Source organism: Ambystoma mexicanum, chromosome 12 (assembly GCF_040938575.1).
Source record: "Ambystoma mexicanum isolate Mex_15411 chromosome 12, UKY_AmexF1_1, whole genome shotgun sequence".
NCBI lineage: Eukaryota > Metazoa > Chordata > Amphibia > Caudata > Ambystomatidae > Ambystoma > Ambystoma mexicanum.
Genome location: NC_090936.1, coordinates 1,253,460,297 through 1,253,485,722, shown reverse-complemented (window position 1 = coordinate 1,253,485,722; position 25,426 = coordinate 1,253,460,297). Strand labels below are relative to the sequence as shown.

At 49.1% G+C, this 25,426-nt stretch overlaps 1 protein-coding gene across 2 annotated transcripts in view; it reads left to right on the top strand.

Moving 5' to 3' along the window:
- Positions 1-282: 282 nt before the first annotated feature.
- Positions 283-25,426, top strand: part of APPL2 (adaptor protein, phosphotyrosine interacting with PH domain and leucine zipper 2) — a 697,737-nt gene continuing 672,593 nt past the window's right edge. For both annotated transcript variants that reach the window (XM_069629945.1, XM_069629944.1), the window contains exon 1: positions 283-467. In XM_069629945.1, the coding sequence (XP_069486046.1) occupies positions 414-467 (54 nt within the window). In that variant the 5' untranslated portion in view covers positions 283-413. The remainder of the gene's footprint in view (positions 468-25,426) is intronic.

Genomic DNA, 25,426 nt, shown 5'->3' with positions numbered 1-25,426 from the left:
TTCAGGGCTCCTGCAAAGAGTTGTTTGTCAAGGAGGAGCAGGTCACCAATTTGGGGGGTTGGGAGGGCAATTGCCCCCCTTTGCTGCCAGGTAGCGGCACCTGTGGCGAGAACTCTTGGCATTGGCAATGCTTGCTTTCTCTTTGCTGCTGTTGTTCGCATGAGAGTGGAACTTCATCCGGGAGAGTATTTGAGAACCAGCCAGGGTTTTGCTTTGTATTGGTGTGCATTGTGCATTATTACAGCACAGGATGCCGGGAGACTGCCCGGCAGGAAGTGGCAGGTGAGCCGGTCCGCGGACAGTCCGCGGTCCTTTAAGAAGCGCTGGCAGCAGGAACAGGAAAAGTGAGTCCGGGAGCTGCAGAGCGGAGAGGCAGCGCCACAACAAGACGAGTCACCGGAGGAGGCGCAGCCATGCCGGCCGTGGACCGACTGCTGCTGGAGGAGGCCCTGCTGGACAGCCCCCAGGTAGGCCCCCGGCATCACCCTCCGCTGGCGGGAGGAGGCACGGCTTCGGGGCGCAGACCCCGGGAGGTGGGCCTGCCTGTGTAGCGGCAGGAGGCAGGGCTTCAGTGCGCACTCCACCGGGAGGTGGGCCTGCCTGTGTAGCGGCAGGGCTTCAGGGCGCAGCCTCCGGGAGAATGGCCTGTGTAGCGGCGGGAGGCAGGGCTTCAGGGCGCAGCCCCCGGGGAGAAGGGCCTGTGTAGCGGCGGGAGGCAGGGCTTCAGGGCGCAGCCCCCGGGGAGAAGGGCCTGTGTAGCGGCGGGAGGCAGGGCTTCAGGGCGCAGCCCCCGGGGAGAAGGGCCTGTGTAGCGGCGGGAGGCAGGGCTTCAGGGCGCAGCCCCCGGGGAGAAGGGCCTGTGTAGCGGCGGGAGGCAGGGCTTCAGGGCGCAGCCCCGGGGAAAAGGGCCTGTGTAGCGGCGGGAGGCAGGGCTTCAGGGCGCAGCCCCCGGGGAGAAGGGCCTGTGTAGCGGCGGGAGGCAGGGCTTCAGGGCGCAGCCCCCGGGGAGAAGGGCCTGTGTAGCGGCGGGAGGCAGGGCTTCAGGGCGCAGCCCCGGGGAGAAGGGCCTGTGTAGCGGCGGGAGGCAGGGCTTCAGGGCGCAGCCCCCGGGAGAAGGGCCTGTGTAGCGGCAGGAGGCAGGGCTTCAGGGCGCAGTGCAGTCAGGGTCCGTTTGCCAGCCTTAGGCCCCTGCTTCAGGCAGAATCGCAGCTCTTCTCGCTGCAGCTGCATGAGCCCCCGCGCCCTCACTCTTTACAAGCGTTTTATATTTCAGGGCCGTATAAACATGGCCTCTATAGAGCGGCATTTGTGTCCGGAACTCGCCGAGCTGCAGGGAAACATAAAAGCCCTTTGTTCTTGGGTGCATTGGGGTCAGGCCTGGGGGGGGAGGCGCCGTGTGGCTAGACACCCCTCCCTTTAGCAGTGAAAGCGGCTCCAGGCAGCTGTGTTCCGCGCGGATCTGCGTGTGTGCAGCCAACTTACTGTTGCATGAGAAAGTAAACACTGCAAGGACACCCATGGCTGCTACCCCTCCCCCTCCCCCAGCAAGGCGGCGGGCAGTTTCTGCACCCCTGGAATAAGTCCCTGCAGTGCTGCACTCATCTAGGTCCTGAAACGCTGCACACGAGTAACATGTAATGCTATTGCCTGTGAATGGCAAAGCAACCTGCATGGGTTCAATATGCCACGGTGCTGCCAGTTTACAATATGCCACGGTGCTGCCAGCTGAATCTGTGCGCTAGGCAGAATGCGATTTCATCTGCCAGGCGTGCTGTTTACGTGGGATTAGGGACTGATCTTTCTCTCTTGGATACAGACTGTTTCTTGATTAGGCCGCAGCTGCTCTGGGCGCTAGTGGTGCTGTGCCTCCTTACTGCACTAGTGCAGCGTAACCTGACCCACATTTTACACTCTCTTAAACTCGGGGAAAGAATTGGGCCGGAACGAGCCGGAGCTGGCTGTTCTGTTGATGCAGGCATGCCTAATAGCTCCTGCCCGCGGGCAAGGTTGGCAAAATTGAGACCCTGCCAGCCTGGATCACAGGCAGCTTGTAACTGTTGTCCTCCATGCAGCCCACGTCCTCAACATCCCCCTTCTTTTCCCATAATAACTATATACAAAAATTGGCATTTGTTAACGTCTTTCACATATAAAAAAAACACTGTTCCAGTAAGAAATCTGCGCATACAAGAAGGAAGTAGAGAAGGCGTTATGATGACAGAATCACAAAAAGAAATGTTCAACATCACTAAAGAGATGAGAAACCCACCTGGTTGTGACAACACTCCAACGCCCTCAGAGAAACTTTGCAAGGACCTGGCAGACCACTCGAAAGAACAAAATCGTCGACATCCGACAAATCATACAAAACAGACCAACCAACTATAACATTCAACCAACTGGACCTAGCACAGAGCCGCAGCACAAACTCCACAGCTTTCCTGAAATATCAGCAGTCATTCACCAAGCTGGTAAAACACAGCAAGAAAGCAGGATCACCCATGGAGCCCTCTCCCCTGACATCTACACATCAATCCTCGCACAAGGAACGCCAGCAGAATATTGGAGAAACCTCTTTATCTCTCACTAGCAACAGGAACTGTACCAAGAACCTTCACATCGGCATATATCAAACCGCTTTTAAAAAACACAAGTGGCGAAGTAGAAGACCTCTCCAACTACAGGCCGATTTTCAAACATTCCCTACAAAACTTCTTGAAACCTACATATACAAACTAATCCAAGAACACGTCAAAAAACGCCACCTGCTAGACCAAGCACAAGTCGGTTTCAGACCGGCAAGAGGAACAGAAACAGCAGGACTATCCATCTGGGACGACCTAAAAACGAACGCAGACTCCAACACAACCTCAGCCCTGATTCTGCTCGACCTCTCCGCAGCCTTCGACACACTTAGCCATGAAACCCTAACAAAAAGACTAGAAGACATAGGCATAACGGACATGGCACTACTCGGAATGGATTAAAATCCTGAATGGATTAAATCATTCCTAGCGGACAGAACGGAAACCAACCGTATAGATAAAACCCTCAAATCCACCCCACGAGTTAACGACTGTGGAGTGCCACAAGGGCGCTCACTATCACCACTGTACTTTAACATCTACCAGACTCCAGTAATCTGAATCTTCAAAAAATACAACATTACATGCTACAACTACACAGCTGACACTCAAATCATCTACAAAATCGAAGACCATCAAACATATTGCTCAACCCTTATAGAGTGTCTAAAAGAAGTCTTTAACTGGATGAATGCCAACAACTTGAAAATCAACCCAGGAAAGACAAAAATCATGATTATATCCAAAAAACCAAGAGAACACCTACATTCCACGGCCAAAGGAAATGGGAACCGCACCAACACCATCTAAGGTAGTAAAAAATTCTGGGAGTCCTGATGGACAACACCCTAACCTTAGAACCACAAATACAATCATCAAGAAATGCTTCTTCTTCCTCCTCCACACGGCAAGAAGAATCCTACCTATCCTCTCCTTCACCCACAAAACACTCACAATGGTCTGCCTCATCATGTCTAGAATCGACTATGCAAATAGCCTCTATCTCGGAATACCAGAAATCTCCTGAAGAAACAAAGGATCCAAAATACAGCAGCCAGACTCCTCCTCAAACTATTCAGAAGAGACCACATCACTCCAGCCCTAAAAACACTGCACTGGCTCCCAGTCAAACATCGCATCACCTTCAAAACAATGTGCATAACACACAGAGCAATCGGTGGACAAGGAACTGAAGTCCTACAAAAGAAAATATACAAGCCAACGAGACTCCTCAAATCCGTCTGGAAGAAAAACCATACCTTAAGAAAAAAACTTGGGGGCTCCTCCTTCTCCCACTTAGCCGCAAAAACCTGGAACAACATCCCGAAAGAAATAAGATACACCAAAGACCACCTACAATTCAGCAAATTACTCAAAACCACCTGGCTCTTCAACACCACAGATTCAAACGAAAAAACCGAAACAACCGAACAGAAAGAAACGGATGACTAAAGTCAAGATGACACTGACAACACCCAGAACCGATGAGAGAAACTTTTACTGCAACAAGAGAGACGATGCTAAGTCAAATTGGACACAAGCGACACCCATGAGGACAGAAATCGGCATCCCTAGCTAACTCCAGCTAACAACCTCACCCGCCCCATAATTGCTACCCGGTATCATACTTGTATCGAGTGATGAATGTTAGCACTGGCCACCCTTGAACTAAGTTGTGGACATTGGCATGGGCACTGACCTTATGGAGTTGTGAAAGAAGGGAGGTGCCACCCCCGCACGTAATTGCAAGCGTTGGCATATGCAATGTTTCGAAGGGGCTGGGGAGTGATGGCCTGCAGAAACAACTGAATAAGATGATGAATGCCAACCACCCGTCACTTATGGATAGAGTAACCTTGGGTAGTCATTGCCGCATACCGACTGGAAATTCTCCCTGGACCAGTCTTAAAGGGACGCACAAATGCCTGTCTGCCCCACATACAGACAGGTGTCACGTAGGTGGACGAGGCCAAACTTGGCTAAGGTTAAGAATGTAGGTGGATATCATATGTGAAAAGGACTGTGAGTATTGGTCGGCCCAGATCAGAACAGACGCAGAGCTGCTCGCGCACCCCACCTCGAGGGAATACGGAAATTTAGTGCCTCACCCCCTGACGGCAATGCCATTCCACTTACAATTTCACCCCTCCGCATATACCTCTCAAACTCTAACCAACCACAAGCCTACTACACAACAATCCGCACAAACTTCACTACACTGCAACAACGAAACAAACCACACATAGACTCGCACAACAGCACACGACTACCGACCGTAAAACACCCCAAGCCCAGCCAACAGACTCACCGGGCTGTGGCTGCCAACAGCACATCACTGCTTCCTTGCACTTTTCCAGCTTATTCCCACTAACTCACACCCCACCCCCTCCCTTTTTCAGAGCCGCCAGGGGACCACTCCGGTGGGGATACTGCGCTGTACAAATATCCTTTAATATTAACATATTAGTCCCTCCGCTTCCCTGGTGGCCTCGCCGTCACCCTGCCGAGCCACCGTCACTGGGGAAGCGCTGGTTAGCGGGCCTCGTCTGGATCTAGGGCAGGGTGCTCCGCTCCTTCCTCCTGGTCATTGGGGCCAGGGGCGTACACCATTCCTTCATCTCTGCCTTTGGCCCCCTCCACTGTATCTTCTCCTTGTGAAAAACCAGAGGGTGTTTCACAACCTAGTCCCTGGGTATCCCGTACTCTGGTGGGCCGGGTAAAGCCACTGCTTTTGGATCCCGACCCTTCGGGGTGGACAAGCAAGGGAGGGTCACCTGGGTAGGTGTTCCTTGGGGATTAGGGGAGAAGCACTTGATGGTAAGACCCAGTATTCCCCCTTTTCCCTCAGCCCATTTAACCCCTGTCCCTAGCTATTTGATGGGGAAACTACAGCTCCCATAATTCCTCCCCCTTCACACTGACGGCACTACTGAGCCAAGGAAGAAGAGGAATGAGGCCAGGAAGATCACCCGTAATGACTTGCAATGGTTCTGTCCCTTGAATGAGATCCCACACACACCTGCCACTTGTTAACACTCTGTCGGGATAAAAGGTGGTGTGCACTCTGAGCGAGGCAGAGCACGAGAAGGAGCAGCTCTTCCGGGGGTGATGCGAACCAGACTATCTAAGTTGGAAGGCCAAGGGGCTGATCGGCACTTGTGGAGAATGAGAGAGAGTCAGGCATGAATTCCATACTTTCGGAAAGCCGTAAGCGTTCCAAGACTGAAATCTATTGAGAAGAAAGGATCTACCTTCAAAGTTCTTCAAGGTGGCCCGCTCTCCTCACGGGTGAACAACAAGGTCGGGGAGGAGCAGATGAGGTATTGGGAACACCCTTGACTGCAACATGAAAGGCATTGAAGAAAGAAAATCAATTAAAGGCAAATTAAACTGTAACAAGAGTTGAAGGTTGTGTGTGTACTGATAAACACATAATGGAAAAGACAATTGCTGAATTGTGATGAGAGTATACAAAGTGACAGAATCGCACATTCGAAAGTCTCTGTAAAGTGTTTGAAGTTGTGATAAAGCAGGGAACAAAGGCGAGAATGTAACCGCAATCCTGAATGAAAATTGACTGAGTGGAAAACCGAAGCATATGAACTTAAAACACACCAAGTGGGCATACACTACAAGTAGTACTTGCGTTGAGAGTTGTTGAAGGTTGTTGAATTGTTTAACGTGTGGTCGAATTGACCGTGCAGAGGTTTACGTAAAATTCTTGCAGTTTAGAAAGTCTTCGACAGTAAAAGTAAATAAGGTAGTAGTTGTATGGAACGACTTGGGGAAGGGAACCCCACAAAGAGAAAAGAGGGTTTAAACCCAGCTGAGAGAGACCCTTGTGAAATTACAAAAGTGTCAAAAGAAACGAGCTTGAGCCCGGCAGAGGGAAGCCGGTGTTGAATTGTGGTAAAGTTGAACGGTGCATTTGTGGCAAGGCGGAGCCTAAAGAACTTGTTGAACTGTCAAAATCTTGAAGCCCACGCCTGAACTGTTGAATTGTACCAGTAAGCCAAATTGTGCCAGATTGATACAATTGTGCCAACAACCTATCCTTTTAAGAAACTTTCGAGACCCTGTGCTTCTGAAAGTGGGGAAGGGAGTTGTTACCTCAGCCATTCTGACATTTCTTTTCAGACTGTATTTTCTTTCCTTTTTATATCCCCTTTACACATTGTCATTTGAGAAGGAGGGCAAGTTTTTTTTAATTTTTTTTAATTTTATAGTATAGGACTTATTATCCAGAGAATGGAAAAGTGATCCAAGGTCCAGGAATGCTTAGCCATTCCACCCACAGCAGCCGGACCACCGCCCACGAAAACAGTCCACCAGGACCCGTGACCGGCCCAGAGGGCGAGCCCGCGCAGATAAAGGAGATGACGCTGACAGCAGCAGCGATGCCGATGACCAATCGAGCAGGGAGCCTTCCCAGAGCCACACAGACTGCTACTACAAGAGAAGAGGAAAAAGCTCATATGATCTCAGTAGTCAAGCGAGCCAGTGGCAACCAACCGCACAACAAATCACACCGCACCTGCATGGTAGCAGTCGGAGACATCCCGGTGAAAATGATGATTGACACTGGTGCCACCGTAAACGCGATGCCAACCACAATTTGACGAGCTCCACCCAAGACCAACCCTACAGCACAAACCTGTACAGCTATTTGCCTATGGGTGTTAGAAACCCCTACCAGTCATGGGGTAATTCAAGACCAATCTCACCTACGGTGAAAGAAGCTGCAAAACATGCATCTATGTGGTGGACTCTGGGATCGAGATGCTACTCAGCAGTCCAACTGCCAAAATACTACAGCAAATCCTGTTCACCTTTGCGATCCACTTCAGAGAAATCAACCACTTGCTGACTACAGGAAGCTGTTCCAAGGTATTGGATGCCTAAAATGGAGAACAGTGAAACGCCACATCGACCGCCCTCCTGCACCCTTCTCCCCCCCCCCCCCCAACCGCCTCCTTCACAGTGGAACCAAAATCAGTCTGGACCAATGGGTTCCGTTTCACATGAGTGGCAGTAGAGGCCGAGCTCAACAAGCTTGAAGATATCAGAATAATTGAAAAGACCACAAGCTGTACGAATTTGCCTTGACATGCGCCTACCCAACGTTGCTATAGGGTGGGGAAAGGCACGTTACCCAGACAGTGGATGAGCTAATCGTGGACCTCACTGGAGTACTGTGGTCAGCAAACTGGACCTAAAATCGGGGTACCACCAGATCCGCCTGGCGAGGAGTCAAGATGCATCAATTTTGGAATCCCCTCTGCGACGGAGGTGTTCCAACATGAAATTAGGAAGGTACTACAAGACCCACCAGGTCTTGTAGGAGTCACCAATTTAAGTGACGATATACTAGTCTATGGCAAGACTGAGGAAGCACACAACGAACGGCTAGCAGCAACACTCCAGCGACTGGAAGAATTCCGGGTTGACGCTCCAGTGTTGGGCATTCAACACTAAGCTTCTTCGGGTATGTATTCAATGAAAAAGCAGTGTCTCCAGACCCCTGTAAAGTCGCTGACTCCACAAACGCAACGGAGGTCCGCAACATCCTAGGCATGGAAACGTATTGCAGGCAATTCATCCTTGACCTAGCCACCATCGCCACCCTGCTGGGCGAACTCACTAAAACAAAGTCAAAATGGGAGTGGAACAAATTACAGGAAGCAGCGTTCTAGAAAATAAGGCTCCCTGTCCGGCGATGCAACATGGCCTTCTTTGACAGTCGCAAAGCTGGTTGACGCCAGTCCGGTCGGCCTAGAAGCAATACTAACACAAACTGATCAGGAGTGAACAGTGGTCCCCATCGCATTTGCCAGTCGTGCACTCACTCCAACAGAAAGGAACTATGCTCACCTAGAGAAGGAAGCTCTTGCCATTATATGGGGATGCCGGTACTTTCATGTATACATTGTGGGTCACCCGGTGAAAGTACTGACAGACCACATCCCTAGTCCCTATATTCAAGAGGTCGTCACCACACCCCTCTGCCAGATTAGAGTTCTGAATGCTCCAACTACAACCGTTCGATCTAGAAGTACAGTACTGAGCAGTAGCTGACAACCCAGCAGATTTCCAGTCACGGCACCAAAGACCTGCCACTGTGACAAAGAAACAGATGACCATATATACCACATCATCGCGTGTTCCCAGCCAAAAGCGATGAGACTAGACGAGATGGTATCAGAAACAAACAAAGACACCTGCCTTCAAATCACCCAAAAGGCCCTACAAAAAGGCACATGAGAAACCTTCCTCACGGGAGTCGGCCATTGAACACCACAAGCCCAAGAACTGATGCAAGCGCTGCTCAGGATCAGACATGAGCTATCCATCTCCCCGGAAGTTATCGGCATGCTCTTCTGAAGATCACAGTCGGCTTCCCCCCCCCCCCCCATCCCAGGTGCTAATAAACTATAGTTTAGCATTGATGAATGTCATCAGTCAAGGCTTGTGAATGGCTGAAATGGCTTTTTTAATAAACGTTGCTTTTTTAAAAAATAACTTTTTACTTTCTCCCTCCTAAAATATTTCCAACCTCATTCGCCCGCTTTGTGTGAAAATCTGTCTCCCAGGTGCTGAAGTATGAGATATCAGTTACTCCGAGGACTGGGGTCCATCGAGCAGTTGGCAATGTGCAGTTCTAGGCCACCTGGAGGAGGTACAGAGGCCTGCAGGCTGCTACGACTCTCTGTTGTGGTAGAGACGCACAGCCCTGCGTAACCCTCCTCTGAGGAGATCGAGTCCTGCAGAGGCCAGTGTGTTCCCACGTGATGCTGTTGTGCTATGTGACCCCGGAGCGTGACATAGCAGGTAGAATGCCTCCTATTCTGTTAGAGGAACGAGGGGACCGTGAGGTTAAATAGATTAATCCCCACACGAGCCGCCCTCTCCAGCGGCTCCTTCGTTTTTAGCAAAAGGTAATCCCCACACAGGCCGCTCTCTCAAGTGGCTTCTGCCTATTGCACAATTTAACTTCACAAAGTTATCGAATAGGAAAGGTAGGCAGCTAGTGAGAGAATGCCTCCGGCCCTCCCAGAAGGTCTCGATTACTGAGCCGCACGCTTGCAGCCCGCTCCACTGGTATATCAATTGCAGAAAAATGCATACATGCACTGTAGGTGGTAACAATGAAACGCTTTGGCCAGGCTTCACGCATGCCGCACAGCCATTTTGGTTTCCTTACTTGACCAAAGTGGTTTGATCCCAGGCAAATTACTTTCTTTCCCTATCCTTCACTTCTCTCATTTTGCAATGCATGTATTCTTCCATGCAAACTCAGTGCACATTAATAGACCGCTACAGCCCCTCCCTGTTTTACATATGGTGGGAATGTCCTGCCTTTCTCACTTTTCTGCTTGCAACTGTCTGGTCTGCTTGATATATTATCCTGTCCGGGTTTCCTATATGCTTGCACTGTGTACACTGACAAATCTGAAAGACTTTCACTCGCACTTCATTTCCCCTTTTAAAAATAAAAGTTCTCTCTCGGCTTCTTTATTCAACTTGCATTCAGTGTGGCTACTGATATGCCCCAAGGTCTCTGGATGGACTCACTGGTTCTGGTTGGCATTTTTGGCTTCTCCCGTGGCCAGCCAGTGACGGTCATTTGGTACTTTTATTTGTTGCGACCACTTTCTCTTGGCTTTCCTGTCTCTCGCAGTGTCTGCTGGGCTTGTCTTCTCGCCAGGCTCCTGTGAGTTAGATGCTGCAGCTCAACACCTGCGTACGCCCAGCAGTCTTTTCGTCTCCTCCTGGCGTTTCTGCAGTGTGTCCTCTTTGTGTAGCAGTTTTTTTCTTCTTGACTCTCGAGCTGCACTCGTCCTAGTTTGCCCTGTGAAACCCCTCGCAGCAGTTGCACGATGAACCGGTGAGTCAACCTAGACTAGTATTAGGAAAGCATTTATTTTTAAAACTAAACAAATGGAACTGAAAAGAGAAGGCAAATATGGTACTATTCTCTTGATATGAGATGTCAGTTGGGGGAAACCTGGAACCAGCTTTGCCGAGAGACATCGCAAGAAAGGTTGACCAACAGAGCTTGAACAAACCCTTATATATGAGATGTCTGTATGGGGAAATTGGTACACGTAATAACTAAAGGTCAACAACGTTGTGACATTGCAGAAGTACGATTGTGTGATACTTAAGAGGAATGTGAATGTTACAGAGAGACCTCATAAGAGCATCAGGTAGTGAACCCTTTGGAAAGAGATACCTGGCAGGAGAGTACACCAGGGGATCTGTGCGAGCCAGATGGGAGATATTCCTGGCAGTAGAGTAAATCAGGATATCAAGAAACTTATAGATTCCTGGCAGGTGAGTGTACCAGGAAACCATCTTTGAACTGGTTTGCTGAGGGGAAACTTTGTAATATAAAGTTTCGCTTTCAATTGAACATTTTGTCAACTAGAGAATTTGAAAAGACTTGCCTTTTTGCATACTTTTTCACTACTGGAAAAAAGACATTTGTTTAACCACACTGAAAAGTAGGGTAGACTTTCCTTTGCCATATTTCAACTAGCATTGTGGAAAAGACCTTCCGTTTTGCCATCCTGAAATACTATGAGAGGCTTCCTCTTTGTTGTATTCCAACCAGGGTTGTTGAAGTGACAATTGTTATGCCATCCTGAGAAAGTATTAGGTAAAATATTTGCATTGCCTTTGAGAGACTGGTATTGAAACAGAACATTTTTGAAAAATGTTTCCTGAAATTATCCAGGGGAAGGGAACCAACCCCTGGATACAAGGATTGTTTTGGTTGAAGTTTTACGTTTTTTTTTTTTGCACATTTTTGTTGAATTTAAATTTGAAACATTTACCTTGCACCATATGATTGTATATGTTAGTGTGAGGGTCTGATTTAGTTTGGACACACAGTCCGCCTGTTTTAGTTTGCTTTATAGGAAGGGGCATTTGCTTTGGGATAGGGAAAGCTAGGCCTTTATCCAACCCCCTTTCTGTAAATAAAATGGCTAATGTTTAGAATATTACCACTTTATGTCCACCCCTCATTTCTGACCCCTCGCACGTCTCTGGGAGCCACGCAAAAAAAACATGCCTCTTGCAAACAAGTATATTCTAGACATATTCATACTGAAACCTATAGAAAACCTACCCTTCAAAAAGGTGAAATGTTGGTAGTGGTGTTCGTGAGGCGATCACATGTAGAGGGTATGGCCCACAGAGAATAGACCCATTTTGCATAACTATGAGGCCAGAGCAGGCCGGCGACGCGAGAACATTGTAGGAAATCCAGTTGAGTCCTGAAGCGCCACACAACTGCAGGGGCCTGCGACACATGGTGATAATACCTCTGACAGCATTGTGAGGCCCGCCGGCCCTTAAAGCAAGGGCGCAAACCCATAGCGTATCTCTTTCTGAAAATGAGGGTACATAAGGATGAAGACCAGAGGTATCGAGAGCTGGTGTCAGAATGTTGCTTGGCCTAGCGTGATCAGTGAGTGCTGGAGGGGAGTGCACAAGGGCGTTCCATACCCTTGCCCGCGGTAAACCCATCACCCCCTGCATACAGTACACCACCCTGGACGAGCAGACCTTCCCTCAGACAGGGCACACACTGCAGCAGAACAGCTGGACAGCCCCTCCAGAGTAGGACCATAGTGAGGGGAGCGTGGGCTGTGTGCTCAGAAGCCCCCCCCCCCATTACACAGGCACACATTATCCCATAAAGGGCCAGTGTTCAAGGGCGTTCTCCCACTGAGCGAAGGCCTCACTGCAAGTGAGCATACAACAACATAAGTGTGCCAGCAAGGATAGCTAGGCCTAGCCCACACATGCAGGCCACCAGACCCCTGCAAAAGTAAGCAGTTTGCGCCAGCAGGATGCACACACGTGGAACGGTACACTGCAAATGGAGACTGTTCATCTTTTGCAGCAAGTAGCGTCCCTGTTTTCTCCCCAGCCCCCCACCCGTAAGAACAAGAGCTGTTTTTATGACAACCAGGACCTTGCGCCTAGTGGCCATTCCAGTTGGCCCGACACAGGTCACCAGTCTGCACTCAGTGCAGTCCTCTATAGGGCTACAACACCGGTGCAAGTAGACCATACATGCTGGACTGTTGCATTTGACCCTGTGGGGAAATATGGTATCTCCCAGTGTTTGTCTTAGTAACATGGGGAACCATGTGACCAAGTTAATAAAAAGAACGAGCCGCTTCCGGCTCGTCAGTCTATGTGATCCTGACTCCGGTGTCGTTCTTTGTGTGCACCCTGCTGGTGCAGCACCGCATGGACGTCGCCCAGGGACGGGGCCCTCCACGAGGTCGGTGCCCCTGCTGAGCAACGCTGCTTTCTCTTTTGGATAGCCATGTGATCATGGCTGGATGGTGCAACCCCAGCCTGGGTGCCCCCAGAGCCAGGCTGCTGTGTGCTGGGTGCCCCCAGCCACATGGGTTGCTCCGGTGCTCGAGAGCGAGTGGGGTGACCCCCCCCCCCCACTCCTTTGTCCGCTGCGTGAGCGCAGCACGGATGGTCCGTGTCGGGTGCCCCTAGCACTCATAGGGGCCCGCCTGGTGATCCAGACAGGGCCCCACAACATGGACCCGCCATACAACAATACTATTGCAAAGATTCTGCCATGAACCAGACACACCCAAAATAAGATGAGCCCAATGGAGACACGCTGATCAGGAAGCGTGCACAAAAGCGGACATCCGGTTGCTCCCGGAAGAAATTAGATGCGTAAGTGGCATCATGGCAACGATAACAGAACTGAAGGGTAGACAAAGTGGCAGAAAGTAACGGACGCTAGAAAACAGTTGCTAAAAATATATGTCCTTGAAAAGCGCTTGAACATCTGCATTATGGACCTCCGAGTCAGAGGGGGATCCACTACTACTAGACAGCGCTGCACAGGGGGCACCCCGCAGCTAAGGAAGCTAGGGCCAGTAACTTGGGGGGGCAAAATGAGGACAAAGGGGAGAGGGGCCGATCCCAGGTTGTCGAGCAACAACCTGATAGCTCGGGGGAAGTGCAACACCTCTCCCCAGCTCTTCACACAGACCTGGTAGGATGGGCAAAACAAAGGACCCACGCATAAGGGGTGACTAGCACCAAGGGCCGAAACCCCCAGGTAGGAAACAAAAGAGCAGCCCAAGGTGCAAAATGCTGTCTGCACGAGCCGGCCGGGGGCTGGTCAGAGCCCCCACACAAGCAGACCTAGCCTAAGGCTAGTAATCCACAATATAAGCAGCAGAGAAGTACAATCTTGCTTGAGACTCTGCACGGAGCACCAAACAAGTGGACTGCGTGCACAGAATACTTTTTTCTTTTCCCGACAACCCTCCCACCCAAGAAAAAAGGGAAGAGAGAAGACAAGAATACAGGGCAACGGACGGGGCGCACAACGTCTTGAAGAGGAAGACTGCACAGGCTAGGGGGCACAACTCTGGACCCCAGGCCCAAAAGTGTAGATTATGTATTCTTATGATGATAGTTATTGTTTATTACTATTCCGTAATGTACAATAGAAACCACAGCCTCTTATTGCCAACACTTACACAATGTTGTTTGGTGGTTTCGTAGGACAACAGGGGGACAGTCGCTAACCTTTTGGCTCCACAGGTTATCTCGAATGTCGGGTGAAAGCCCTCATCAATAGACTCTTCACAGAACCCCCCCTCCCCCCAAGTCTCTGAAATAGACAGAATCCACTAGGGGGTGGTCCTCACAAGATGCCACTACTTTAGACAAAAGATGGACATTGTCCAGAAAGCCAAAGAAAAGGGGCAAATTCTCTTTGAGGAATAATAAATCCACCTTTATCAGGACCCATCAGCGATGGCGCTAAGAGAAAAGAATGTTGAACAATGGCTACTGAATGAGACATCCGTTACCACTGGGGCTTCTGAATTTTACTGTTACTTGAACGGGTGGGGGGGGGGGGGCAGAATGCAGAGTTGCCTCAAGTGATGAGGCCGAGCTTGTCCTGAGACGTCTCTATTAGAAGCGCCGAGATTAAGGGCATGTGTAAAACATCGGTCCCAATGATTAGCGGCCGGAAGCTTCCTCCTTGAAGAGTGTGCTCTACAGGCTCCTGGAAGATCTGCAGATATAATACCCCTTTACCATTGGTCAAGGGACTAATATCAAGACAAACTTTGCAGAGTTCCAACTGCTGGGTACCCTTGGAGCAGGCACGAACTAAAGTGTACCCAGATAGGCACACAAAAAAGTATGGAGCGGGTCATGTGATGGCGCAAGGCAATGGCGTACGAATAGGGTCCCTGAATGTAAAGGGCCTCAACTCCCCACAGAAAAGATCAATGGTAGTCGGGGGAATTTCAACAGTCTGGGGTAGACTTACTCTTCCTACAGCAAACAAAATTTAAGAAAGGTGAGGAAGATATGCTGCGGTGTATGGAGCGCCTTCTGGGTATCTGGCACCTCCTTAAAAACCTGGGGTGGGGATATTTAAAAAAGAACTTCTTTTTATTTTTTTAACTTTCTTTATTAAAGCACTTGGTTTCATATATCAGATTAACATGGTATAGATGGCATAGCAGCATACATAATATTCCATTCGGCTGCGGGCACGGGAAAATAAGGCAACAATGTAATTGAGCAACAGGATGGAGGCACTGGCGGAGATGGTAAGGCAGGGAGTACAATGAATAAGTCGGGGATTAAAACAAACACGTAGCATTTACTTAAGTGTTGACACGCATGTTGGGTCGAAAGAGCAAGTGTCCGTGAAACAGGGAGGGAGTACAAGGGATCTAATATCCTGACCCTGTGCGGAGTATCTTTTGAGTTTCACATGCCGGTTGGGTGCATCATGTGTAAACCGGTAGGCTGCAAATTGAGCCTGTGCCACCAACCAATACAGTAGAAAGTCTGGGGCAGCAAATCCCCATCTGCGTATGGTAGCGATAGTGTGCTCCATTCGAGGCATACTGCACCCAAGTGCCAAACAAATGTGTTGAAAGTGGCTTCCAGGGCCTAAAAAAAACTCCATCTCGGGTCGAGCCATAGCAGTATGTTCTGGAAATATATAGAAATTTGGGAAGAACCGTCTTGTGCAAGGCTATTTTACGCGCAATAGACAGTGGCAGCCTTGTACTCTGAGGGCAAGGTGTGACGTGTATACTACATCGTAGCAGGAAATTAGTCATTCTGTCTAGTCCCAACTATCCCCAGATATCGCATCTCTGCCGGGGCCCAGGAGAAGCCGAGCAAATTGTGCAGCTTAGCCACGGAGTCAGACGGGGGGGAAATCTGACTTGGGTGAAGTGTACACACAGTCTGGACATCTCCCCGAACGCAAGAACATCATGCATTCTGGAGGCCAGGTTAATCTGTGGGTCTCTGATATACAATATCGCGTCATCTGCATAAAGGGAGATGACTTCAGGTTTGCCAGACCTCCTAATGCCTCTGTGATCCTGATTGGCGGGATCTGCTAATGGCTCTATGCTGATGGCAATTAATGGGGGTGATAAAGGACCCCCTTGAGGCGTGCCCCTGGCGATATGTATCGGGGAATCGGAGCAGCCCGTTGGGGCAAACTCTAGCAAGCCGAGATGTCTATACTAGGCGTACTCCAGCTATGAAGTTAGGTCCACATTTATATTTCTCTTGGGCGGTGTACATAAATTACCATGAGCCTGATTCGAAGGCTTTTTGTGATTAGTGTTGCAGCCACTGCTTGAGCCTCTGGTTTTATCTGTGCAAGAACATTGGCGCAAATGGAGCGCTGTCGATCATCCTGACTGATCAGGAGGAATGATCTGGGACATGTCTGGCGCGCAGCCTACATCCTGGCAAAGATTTCGACATCCGAGTTTATTAAAGAAAGAGGATGTTAAGAGCCTGAAATCTCTGCCGACTTGTTGGGCTTCAGGATAACCGCCTTCTTCATGGTGGCTGGGAGCGTTTGCAACTTGGTGGCCTCAACCCATACTTTCTGAAGATGGGCGGGGGGGGGGAGGAACAGGAGTGTTTGTAAAATTCCACTGCAGGGCCGTCTGGGCCAGGGGCTTTCCCGGTAGGTAATGTGTTGATGGCTTGGGTAGTTTCATCTGGGAAGATTGAAAGGTCTAACTGAGCCGCTTCCTCCATGGATAATTGTGGGAGGGCATCTAGGAACCAGATTGTCTGCGGGCGAGTATGTGTCCTTGGTCAGATAGAGGTCCGTATAAACCTTCTCAAAGACTGTTCATATCAGATAGCGTATGCATCAGGACAGGACACCGGAACGATGGTCTTTAAAGTGAGATGCAGTGACTCCCATTTGCCTGTCTGACTACATGAGCCAATCGTCTACCTGGTCATTCTCCCTCACCATAGTGCCGTGCTGCCGCTGGGGCGTCTAGGAACTTAAGTTCCCTCTCCGTATGAGCCTTAATGTGTCTAATGCTTTGATCTGCGCCAGTGTAACAGAGGGGGGGGGGCTGGGCAGAGTGTTGCTGTTCGAGGTGATGTAGAGCGTCCTCCCTGTCCTTAATGTCCCGCTGAGAGCCCCAATCCCGGTGGCCATCGCACTGCACGAATGTAGGTCTTGAAAGCCTCCCGCAGTGTGCCAATTGAAGACACCGACCCTTCGTTTGTCTGAAAATACAGCAGGATATGGACCCAGAGGCCAATTTCAAAAGCTTAAGCCCCGCAACACCTGGGATTTAAAGCCCCAGTTGAGGAGGGCCATAGAGCTGGAGAGTAACCAGAATGGGGGAGTGGTTAGAAAATGATCTAGGTAGCATACTCCTATCCATAACGCCCCCCGGATGAGTATCTGAGACAAGTCACTACGGAAGAAGGAGCCATGCACTGAGGAATGGAAGGTGTTTTGGTTAATAGCCCTCCAAGCATCCACCAGACCCAACTCTGATTCAGTTCTGTATAATCGGGGTGGCCTTCGTGAGCATCCTTGAGCTGCCCCAGATATATCAAGTACCACATGTCTCCACCCCACAATATAGGTGTCAGCGGATACATGGCTAACATACTCGTGAGTTCAGCACAAAAGCTGGCATCATCCACATTGGGACCATACACAGTTAAAAGGACCATGGCAGCACCCCATGGACCAGTACATATCGCTCTAGTGGGTCTGCATGTCCCTTATGTTGGAACGGGAGAGAGCTATGGAGTGGACTCCTCACCCCCTACGTAGTGTAAAGCGTGTTTTTTCCCCAGCATTTGGCAAACCCCTTGCATCCCTCCGCCAAAGCGTGGGTCTCCTGTAAGAACAAGAGCTTAGGCTTGTGACGCTTGATAGGGTTCTCAAGGCCCCGAATGTTCCACCTCAAGCACCTGAGCTTGCACATACGCCCAGCTCAAAACCTACCCTCTTCCTCTCAAACGTACCTCAAGTCGTCCCACAAAAAGTGCAACAGTAAATCGATAGAGCTGCTATAGCTTGACTAGTGCATTTTGAATGCTAACTTTAAACCCCTCTCCCCCACCCTTTATTCCCGCCCCTCCAAACGGAAAGATGGGACCCCAAAACGAATCAACTCAACAAACACTGAAACCTTGCTGGGGGGGGGGGGGTAATGTGGCAACCCAGGACCTGCGAAACAGTAATATTTTTCCAGAGCTAGTGATAGAAGTATAGCGACAAAACGGTGCCCCTAGAAATCAAATGAAAACATGTAAACGCTGTGAGTGCCTACAATTGAACCAATCCTGTTTGCGAGGGGGCGTCGTGTACAATCCTCAAACCAAATCTGAACCAGTGTGAAGGCTGCGAGCGAAGTGTCGTGTCCGTGCAGATTGTTCCTCTAGGCACTTCATGGCCTCCGGGAGCGTGAACAAGTGTGTCTTGCTTATACATGCAATGCCCAGCTTGGCTGAAATAACATTGCATATTTCATGCCCAAGTCTCGAAGCCTCTTCTTGAAAGCCAGAATTTCTGAAACGTTTTCCTTTCTTGCTGTACAGCCACCGAGAAATCGGGGTAGATGTGGAGTCTGCTGGAGCCCAAGAGTAGTTCGCCCTTCTCCTTGTCTCCTCGCGGGGTTGTGTTCCTATCTCGGTAGTTCAGTATATGAGCAACTATCGGACGTGGTGGGGCCCCAGGCCTTGGCCCCAGAGCTAGGGATCTAAGGGCTATCTCGACTGCAAACTTTGGCGACCACGTGGGATTGTCAACTATAGTTAAGATGGTTCATCCCACAAAGTATTCTATAGCGCTGTTGAGGTTGTTCTCAGGAGTCCCCATGATCTGAATATTGTTACGGTGTGATCGGATTCCAACTTATTCTTTGTGGTGGCCACTTGGGTTTGTTTGGTGGGTGAGGCAACATCAAGCTTCCAAGAGGAGATGCCATCTTCAACAACTCCCACTCTGCTCACGGCCTCGGCCAGTCGTAAGTCTGCCTTCTCTAGGCGTGATCTGATGGAGCCAATCGTTGTCCAGTTTATTGATGGCAGTGAATCCCTCCTGCATACAGGGCAACATATGCTACATTTTTTGTGGGCTCACCCGGGTCGGTAGATTCCACCTTCACCGCGCCACCAGCCTCCGGCGTCTTGGTGGTATTTGGTGTACATGTTCATGGGGTACTGTTTCTTTCTTCTGCCTTTTGTCTCAGTGGGTGGGAACAGCCGCTATTTCGAACGAAGAGGCAGGAGCGAGAATGCAAGGGCCGACACTGTAGGATGTCCACTCAACCTCCAACAGTGAAGAATGTCACCCTAGCAACCCAGTGATTGGGTGATACTACACCCACAGCTCCGCAGGCTATCGGAGACCGTGCAGCCGGCAAGAGTATTATGCAGCCCCAGGAGACTGCAGGGTCAGGTACAGGTGTGCACAACAGGAGGAGGTGGAAGCCCGGGACCAGTATATTCTGGGCGCTCGCAAGCTGCTGGCAGTCCAGCTCCCCTGTATGGCAGGTGGGCCCCCAGAATGGAAGCACAGTTGGGGCCCCCGGCCCGCAAAGTAGCAGACTAAATATTAATAGAGGCGGAACAAGGGAACAACATCACAGAAGCTGTCAAACAGGCTGGTCAGACCATGACATATGAAAACTTTCACAAGACATTGGGCCTTGCGCCCCATTTGACAGTATAGGGAACTAGTATTCGGAGATGTCCTTCAAAAAGTAATTCTAAAATTCATTCTATCTAATGACCCTCGGAAATGACGCTTAACATAGTCTGGGAAGCCTCAATGGCCACCTTCCGTGGTTTATTATTTTCCAGGGGTGTCCAGAAAGAAAGGTAAAGGACCTTATGTGAAACCAAACAGAAGCAGATCATTGGAGGAAAGAAGATGGCCCTGAAAAGCATCATGGAAAAGACAGACGACAAACTAGAGGAGATGAGAGCATGAAGACAAGAGCTCAGATGTAAGGAAGGGGAAGGCCCTAGCACACAGAGATATTATGAGCAAGGTGACAAGGCTCACACTGTTAGCGGTGCGTTTACAAAACCGGATATCGGAGTGATGGGTCTATAAGCCGGCTCAGACTGGCATATGGGGGTCATACAGCAATGCCCGAACCAAAAACACAAAATGCTAGTGTGGGCCAGTATTATTGGTCAAAATGGGCCTCTTTTGTAGCCAGTGTGGGCCATTTTGAGTTACTTCCCTGTTTGGCTAGTAGATGTTACCATTGTTGCTGAATAAATATTCTTTAAATTGCACATTTTATCAGAAAACTCCCCCTTGGGTATTATTCAGTCTGTCACAAAAGGAAGAAATTTCCATTTGCAACTGTGGGCCACTTTTTCATTGGTGCCCGAGACCATTTTATGCCCCAGTCCGACACATATAACATATACGATGAGAATGGTCTTGGATTAACTCAGCCAGAAGATATTGCTTGCAGACTAGGTTGCTGTTCTGCGCAGTTATATACAGGTGAAATCGAAATTAACCTGACGGATGCAAATGGGTTCTTAGGGACTTTGCCCCTCCAAACATTAACAACAGAGGAAAAGGTGCTTTTAGATGCACTTATAGAATTAGGAACCTCTCAAAACTGGTTAAGAATTTTGCAGACATAAAGCAATTCTGTGGCGAACCTCACAAGAGCGATTTGTGACAAGGAAACTAATCACCATCCCAAAAAAGGACCTGGGATTATTATTTTCAAGACTAGGTGAATGCCCTCTAAGAACAAGCAAGACCAAATGGGATGGTAATCGAGATAAACTTGCTTTCCACTCTAATGGGCTATGACTTTGAATAAACACTGAATGAACTTTAATTACAAAGCTATCCTGAATTAGACCGACTATCAAGAATAACTATTTTAATACTTTACTATTAAAGGAATATTTTTCACAGTAAATTATGGCAATCCAAAAAAGATTATTTTCAACAGCCACATTACCCACATTAAAATGTAAAAAAAAAAAAAAAAAAAAAGCCATATTTTTAACAAAGTGGTTTAATAATAACGTAGACGGTGGAATGCCCCGGGAACATTCCCTCTGGTGGAAGTAAGGGATGGACTGACCCATATTGCTGATAAATGTGGACGCCCGTATTCTGGCAAAGGGACTAAACATGGTCCTGCCTAAACTGGTCCACAATGATCAAGTAGACTTTATCAGGGGCCGGCAAGTAGCAGATAAAATTGCTAAGATCCAGGACCTCATCATCCGGGCGTGTAATGCTCCAGGTGACTCACTTCTGCTCTCGATAGACACTGAAAAGGCCTTTGACAGGGTTAAATGTCCAATCATGAAAGATGTTTTGCAATAGTAGGCCTGGGCCCTAAATTGCTTTTGGGAACCGTGGCTCTATATCAGAATACCAGTGCTATGGGCGTAGTCCCTGGGGTTGCATCTGCTGAATTTCACTTGAGTCGTGGGACTCGGCTGGGTTGTCTACTGTCTCCATTGATCTATTCACTGGTACCTGAACCATTGGCAGTGCAATTCATTCGGAAGGATTTGGGGATCTAGTGATGGGAGAAAGGCCTTGTATGCCAACGACATACTGGCTTATATTACGGACCCGGAGGTATCCATCCCGGTGCGCATCTCAAACATGGAGGGCTAGGGAGGCTATCCCGCTTCAAAATTTTACCTTAACAAGGCAGTTGCCCTGCAAATTGATTGTCGGTGTTCCCACCAGACGAACCAACTCCTAATGAGCCAGGGTATCCAAAAGCCAACCGAAGGTATTAAATATCTCGGGGTAGTCATTACTACAAAATTGGATGACCTATACAGTGCAAACTATCCATATCAATAAAAAACGTGCATAATTGGTCAAAACTCATGTTGTCTTTGTCAGCACGCCTTGTATTGATAAAGATGAACGTACTGCCGAGACTACTGTTTTTATTTCAGACCCAACCAATAGTGTTGCCATCCTCCTTCCATTTTGAAGAGAAAAAACACTCATTGTCTTTCTTTGGGCTGAAAAGCGACCACAAAGACGCCACATTGATTTTGCATAAGGCAAAGGCAGGAGCAGCATTTCCAGATTTATACGAATGTTATAGGGCAGTGGAAATCTGCATATTAGTGGACCACTTGAGGGGAAATAAAGAGAAGCAGTGGATAGCCTTGAAGAATAGCCTATTTGCACCGGTCCCACTGGGGGAATGGTTATGGGTCTGATTCTACCCCACAGGATAAGCACGCACCCGTGCTGCAGGTTTTCTGGCATCTATGAAGGGGCTCGAAGGACATGAAGGATGTCTCATCCTGGCCATCACCTCTTAGCTGCATATGGGCTCCCTCATTGGGGACAAAATCGCAGATCCCCTGAGGTTTCAATCCTATTCTGAAGCAAGACTGGTCCGAGCAGGACAAGCATGGGAAGAAGGCTGCTTTATACAGAAGGCCGAGCTAGAGGAAACCAGCAAGGCGCCTCCTCCAGAGGACAAATGGTTTCATCCCATGGGATCTCCTCACTACCCTGGGCCCTGTCTCCTCCCAGGTGAACCTCCCGCAGTACACCACCCCCACGGTTAGCATCAGGAAGCGTCTGCCTTTCACTGGCCACCTGGGAGGAGACTTTAGTGAGGAGTCTGTAGGATTCTTCACACTCGCCTCCACTGGTGCGATTTGGTCTTGAAAATCGGAGGGATGGGTATTGTAAGAAACCTGAATGTGTCTCCCTAGCTGATCCCCCGGGGATCTGTCATCCAGGTCATCAGGACACGGCCATCGCTATTGGAGCCTGTTGCTGGGGGTGGACCAGAGCGGGAAGATCACGCGAATGGGGGGGTGGGCGGTTAAATTGGGGAGTGGGACACCGTCGGACGAGATGCGGTATCCCCCGTCTTCTTTCATCTCTCGCTCTCTTTCTCTCTTTTCCACACAGGGATGAAAGGTTAAGCAAGAGAGCACAGTATGAGCAAGGTAGACAGCACGACTTGAGAGCTATCCAGGACCGGCAGTTCAAGAGGAGGAGAAAGGCGGCAAATAGCTGACTGGGTGAGGCACGACCAAAACCGCCACAGACAGAATCGCAATACCAAGGTCAATAGTCCAAGTATGCTGCAACAGATGCCCACGGTACACAGAGCGTGTCTACGCTGATGGGCAGGAGCGAGGGAGGCTCCTGCTACCGTGGTACAGGCCTTGATGCCAGATATAAGAAAAGCCAAGCGGTTCATCAGTCAGTGAGTTGAAGGGAGAGCCGATCAGAACTGGGCTCTGCTGAATGAAAGTTGCAAAGTGAGAGAAGTTAAAAGAACTAAGATTGTAAAGGGGAAACCAGCTGCAGAAAGGGTCTGGCACCACGTGGGTGCTGCTCCAAGAATCCCTGGTTGATCCCATTCTGAGTGAACTACAGATTCCAGAAGGCAGGAGGAGAGACCCCAAGATAGGTCAAAGTGGTCAGACAGGAGGTCAAGCAAAATCCCTGTACAGTCGAAAACCTTTTGACCTAAGAACTGAAGAGAAAGTGAGAGAAGTGAATCCCACAAACATTGAGAAACAAATTTGAAGTTGGCAAGAGTGAACCTAGAAGAGGGAGGCTGACGAAAAGGGGGCAAAGTCCCACGGAACAGTGGGCCTCATTGCAGCCGTGCCTGTCAAACGGGCACGGCTGCCGCCAGTGTTTTTTTTTCTGGCTCCTGGCAATGGGGACGTGCAGGGCTATTCCGACCTTGGCGGACCCTGTATGTCCCCATTGCCAGGGGCTGGAATCCATTACTCCCCATTCCCGTTGAGCCGGAAACGGGGAGGTCGGATGCACTGGCACCGTTTATAACTGTGCCGGTGCATCTGACATGCTGTGCTTGCGGGTGCTGCTCTGCCCGCCAGGGCCGACGTGGCGGGCAGAAAGGCACCCGCGAGCACAACTCGTAGTTTGCCGGTCCGGGAAAGTACAGTACTTGCAAGCTTACGTGTCCTGTAGTTCCCGGACCGGCAAACTTGTAATGAGGCCCAGTGACGAGTGAACCCGGCCGAGGGATGTCCACTGGAACTCTTTAAAATAACATTAAAATTTGTTAAGCAAGAAGTATTGCACGACAAGGGGAAGGGAAACGCCCCCTTGTCATTTGGGATCCGAGCCCGGCCAAGGGAGATCCATGGGTGGAAAGCGATCACCTAAAGTATAAGTGAAGCAGAACTTTATGGTTGTTTGTTGAGACCATCAGGCCTCGAAGGCAAGAGCCTTTTTAATGCAAAAAGACTTTACTATTGGAGACCCTGATAGCTGGAACGGAACTGTCGGCTCGGGCTGAGAAAGCTCTCACCTTGTCCTGTGCTAAAAACGTGGGGAATGGAGACCCCTGGGCAATCACTTCCTGACTATTATTTGAACAGATCTTTCTTTGCTTGAAACCCTATCCCACACCCTTTTTGTATTAGTTGTAAGGTTTGGCAATAGGTTTCTTAGTAAGGGCCCTTTTTTTTATTTGACACAACATCCCTAGGACTGCCTTATTTTTCATTTGATGGTTGTAGCTTGCTCCCATCTTAGATTTAGGTTTAGGTTAGGTGTTTTTCCAACCTGCATACAGTTTAATAAACACCCTTGAAATGTGAGTGTTATAGAAGCACAGGTGGGAAAAGCTTAAGCTTAAATTAAAGGCACAAACCGGTATGTGGATCTTATTTGTCTGTAAACTATCGAGCTCCCGACCTGTTGCCCGAGCACCAAAGAATAGTGACGTACTTGCGGTTTCAGATCCTCTGAGAATGATGTCAGACTGGTCCTTTGCAAATTTTATTTATGCTAACCTCATGTGAGGTGCGGGGGGGGGGTGTCAAAGCATCAATCTTAATTTAATTGACAGTCAGTGATGTTTTAACCAAATGCTTGGTATGTTGTATTGGCTTACCTCCAGTTCCTGTTGGCATTTTGATCCCTCATGAAAACTCTACTAAATGAAGGCTTAAAAAAGAAAATGGGCCACTTAATGCCCATTGATTATATCATTTTGTTTTTTAAAGGGGTCTCAGATTTCCCATCTCGAGAATAAGGGTGTTCCTGCTTGTCTTGGCCCGGCAGTTTGATGGTTGTAACCCCAGTTTCTCAGCAATATTTAAGGGTGCATTCATTTTTAGTTCTGGCACATATGGTTGTGCCGAGCCACCTTGTGGCCAAACGTTTGGGACGGAGAATGTTGTTAAAGCATGCTCTTTGTTTGCCATGGCACTGGTGATGCGATTGGGATATATTGACTGTTTGTTATGTTTATTGGGTTTATATAGCGTTTACACCAAAGCGCTTTACAATATAACAACAATGCAAGAGAATGAAGCATATTTACACACTTGAAACCAGCCAGTGGTACAGTACATAGAACAATTTACTCAAAGGAAGAACAATTTAGTCAAAAGGAGGGGGGGGTTCCCAGATTCTTATTTTTATTTTTCTCCTGGCCATTCACATGCTTTCTTCTGCCAGAATGGTTTGGTGCACGCACAAGAAAACACAA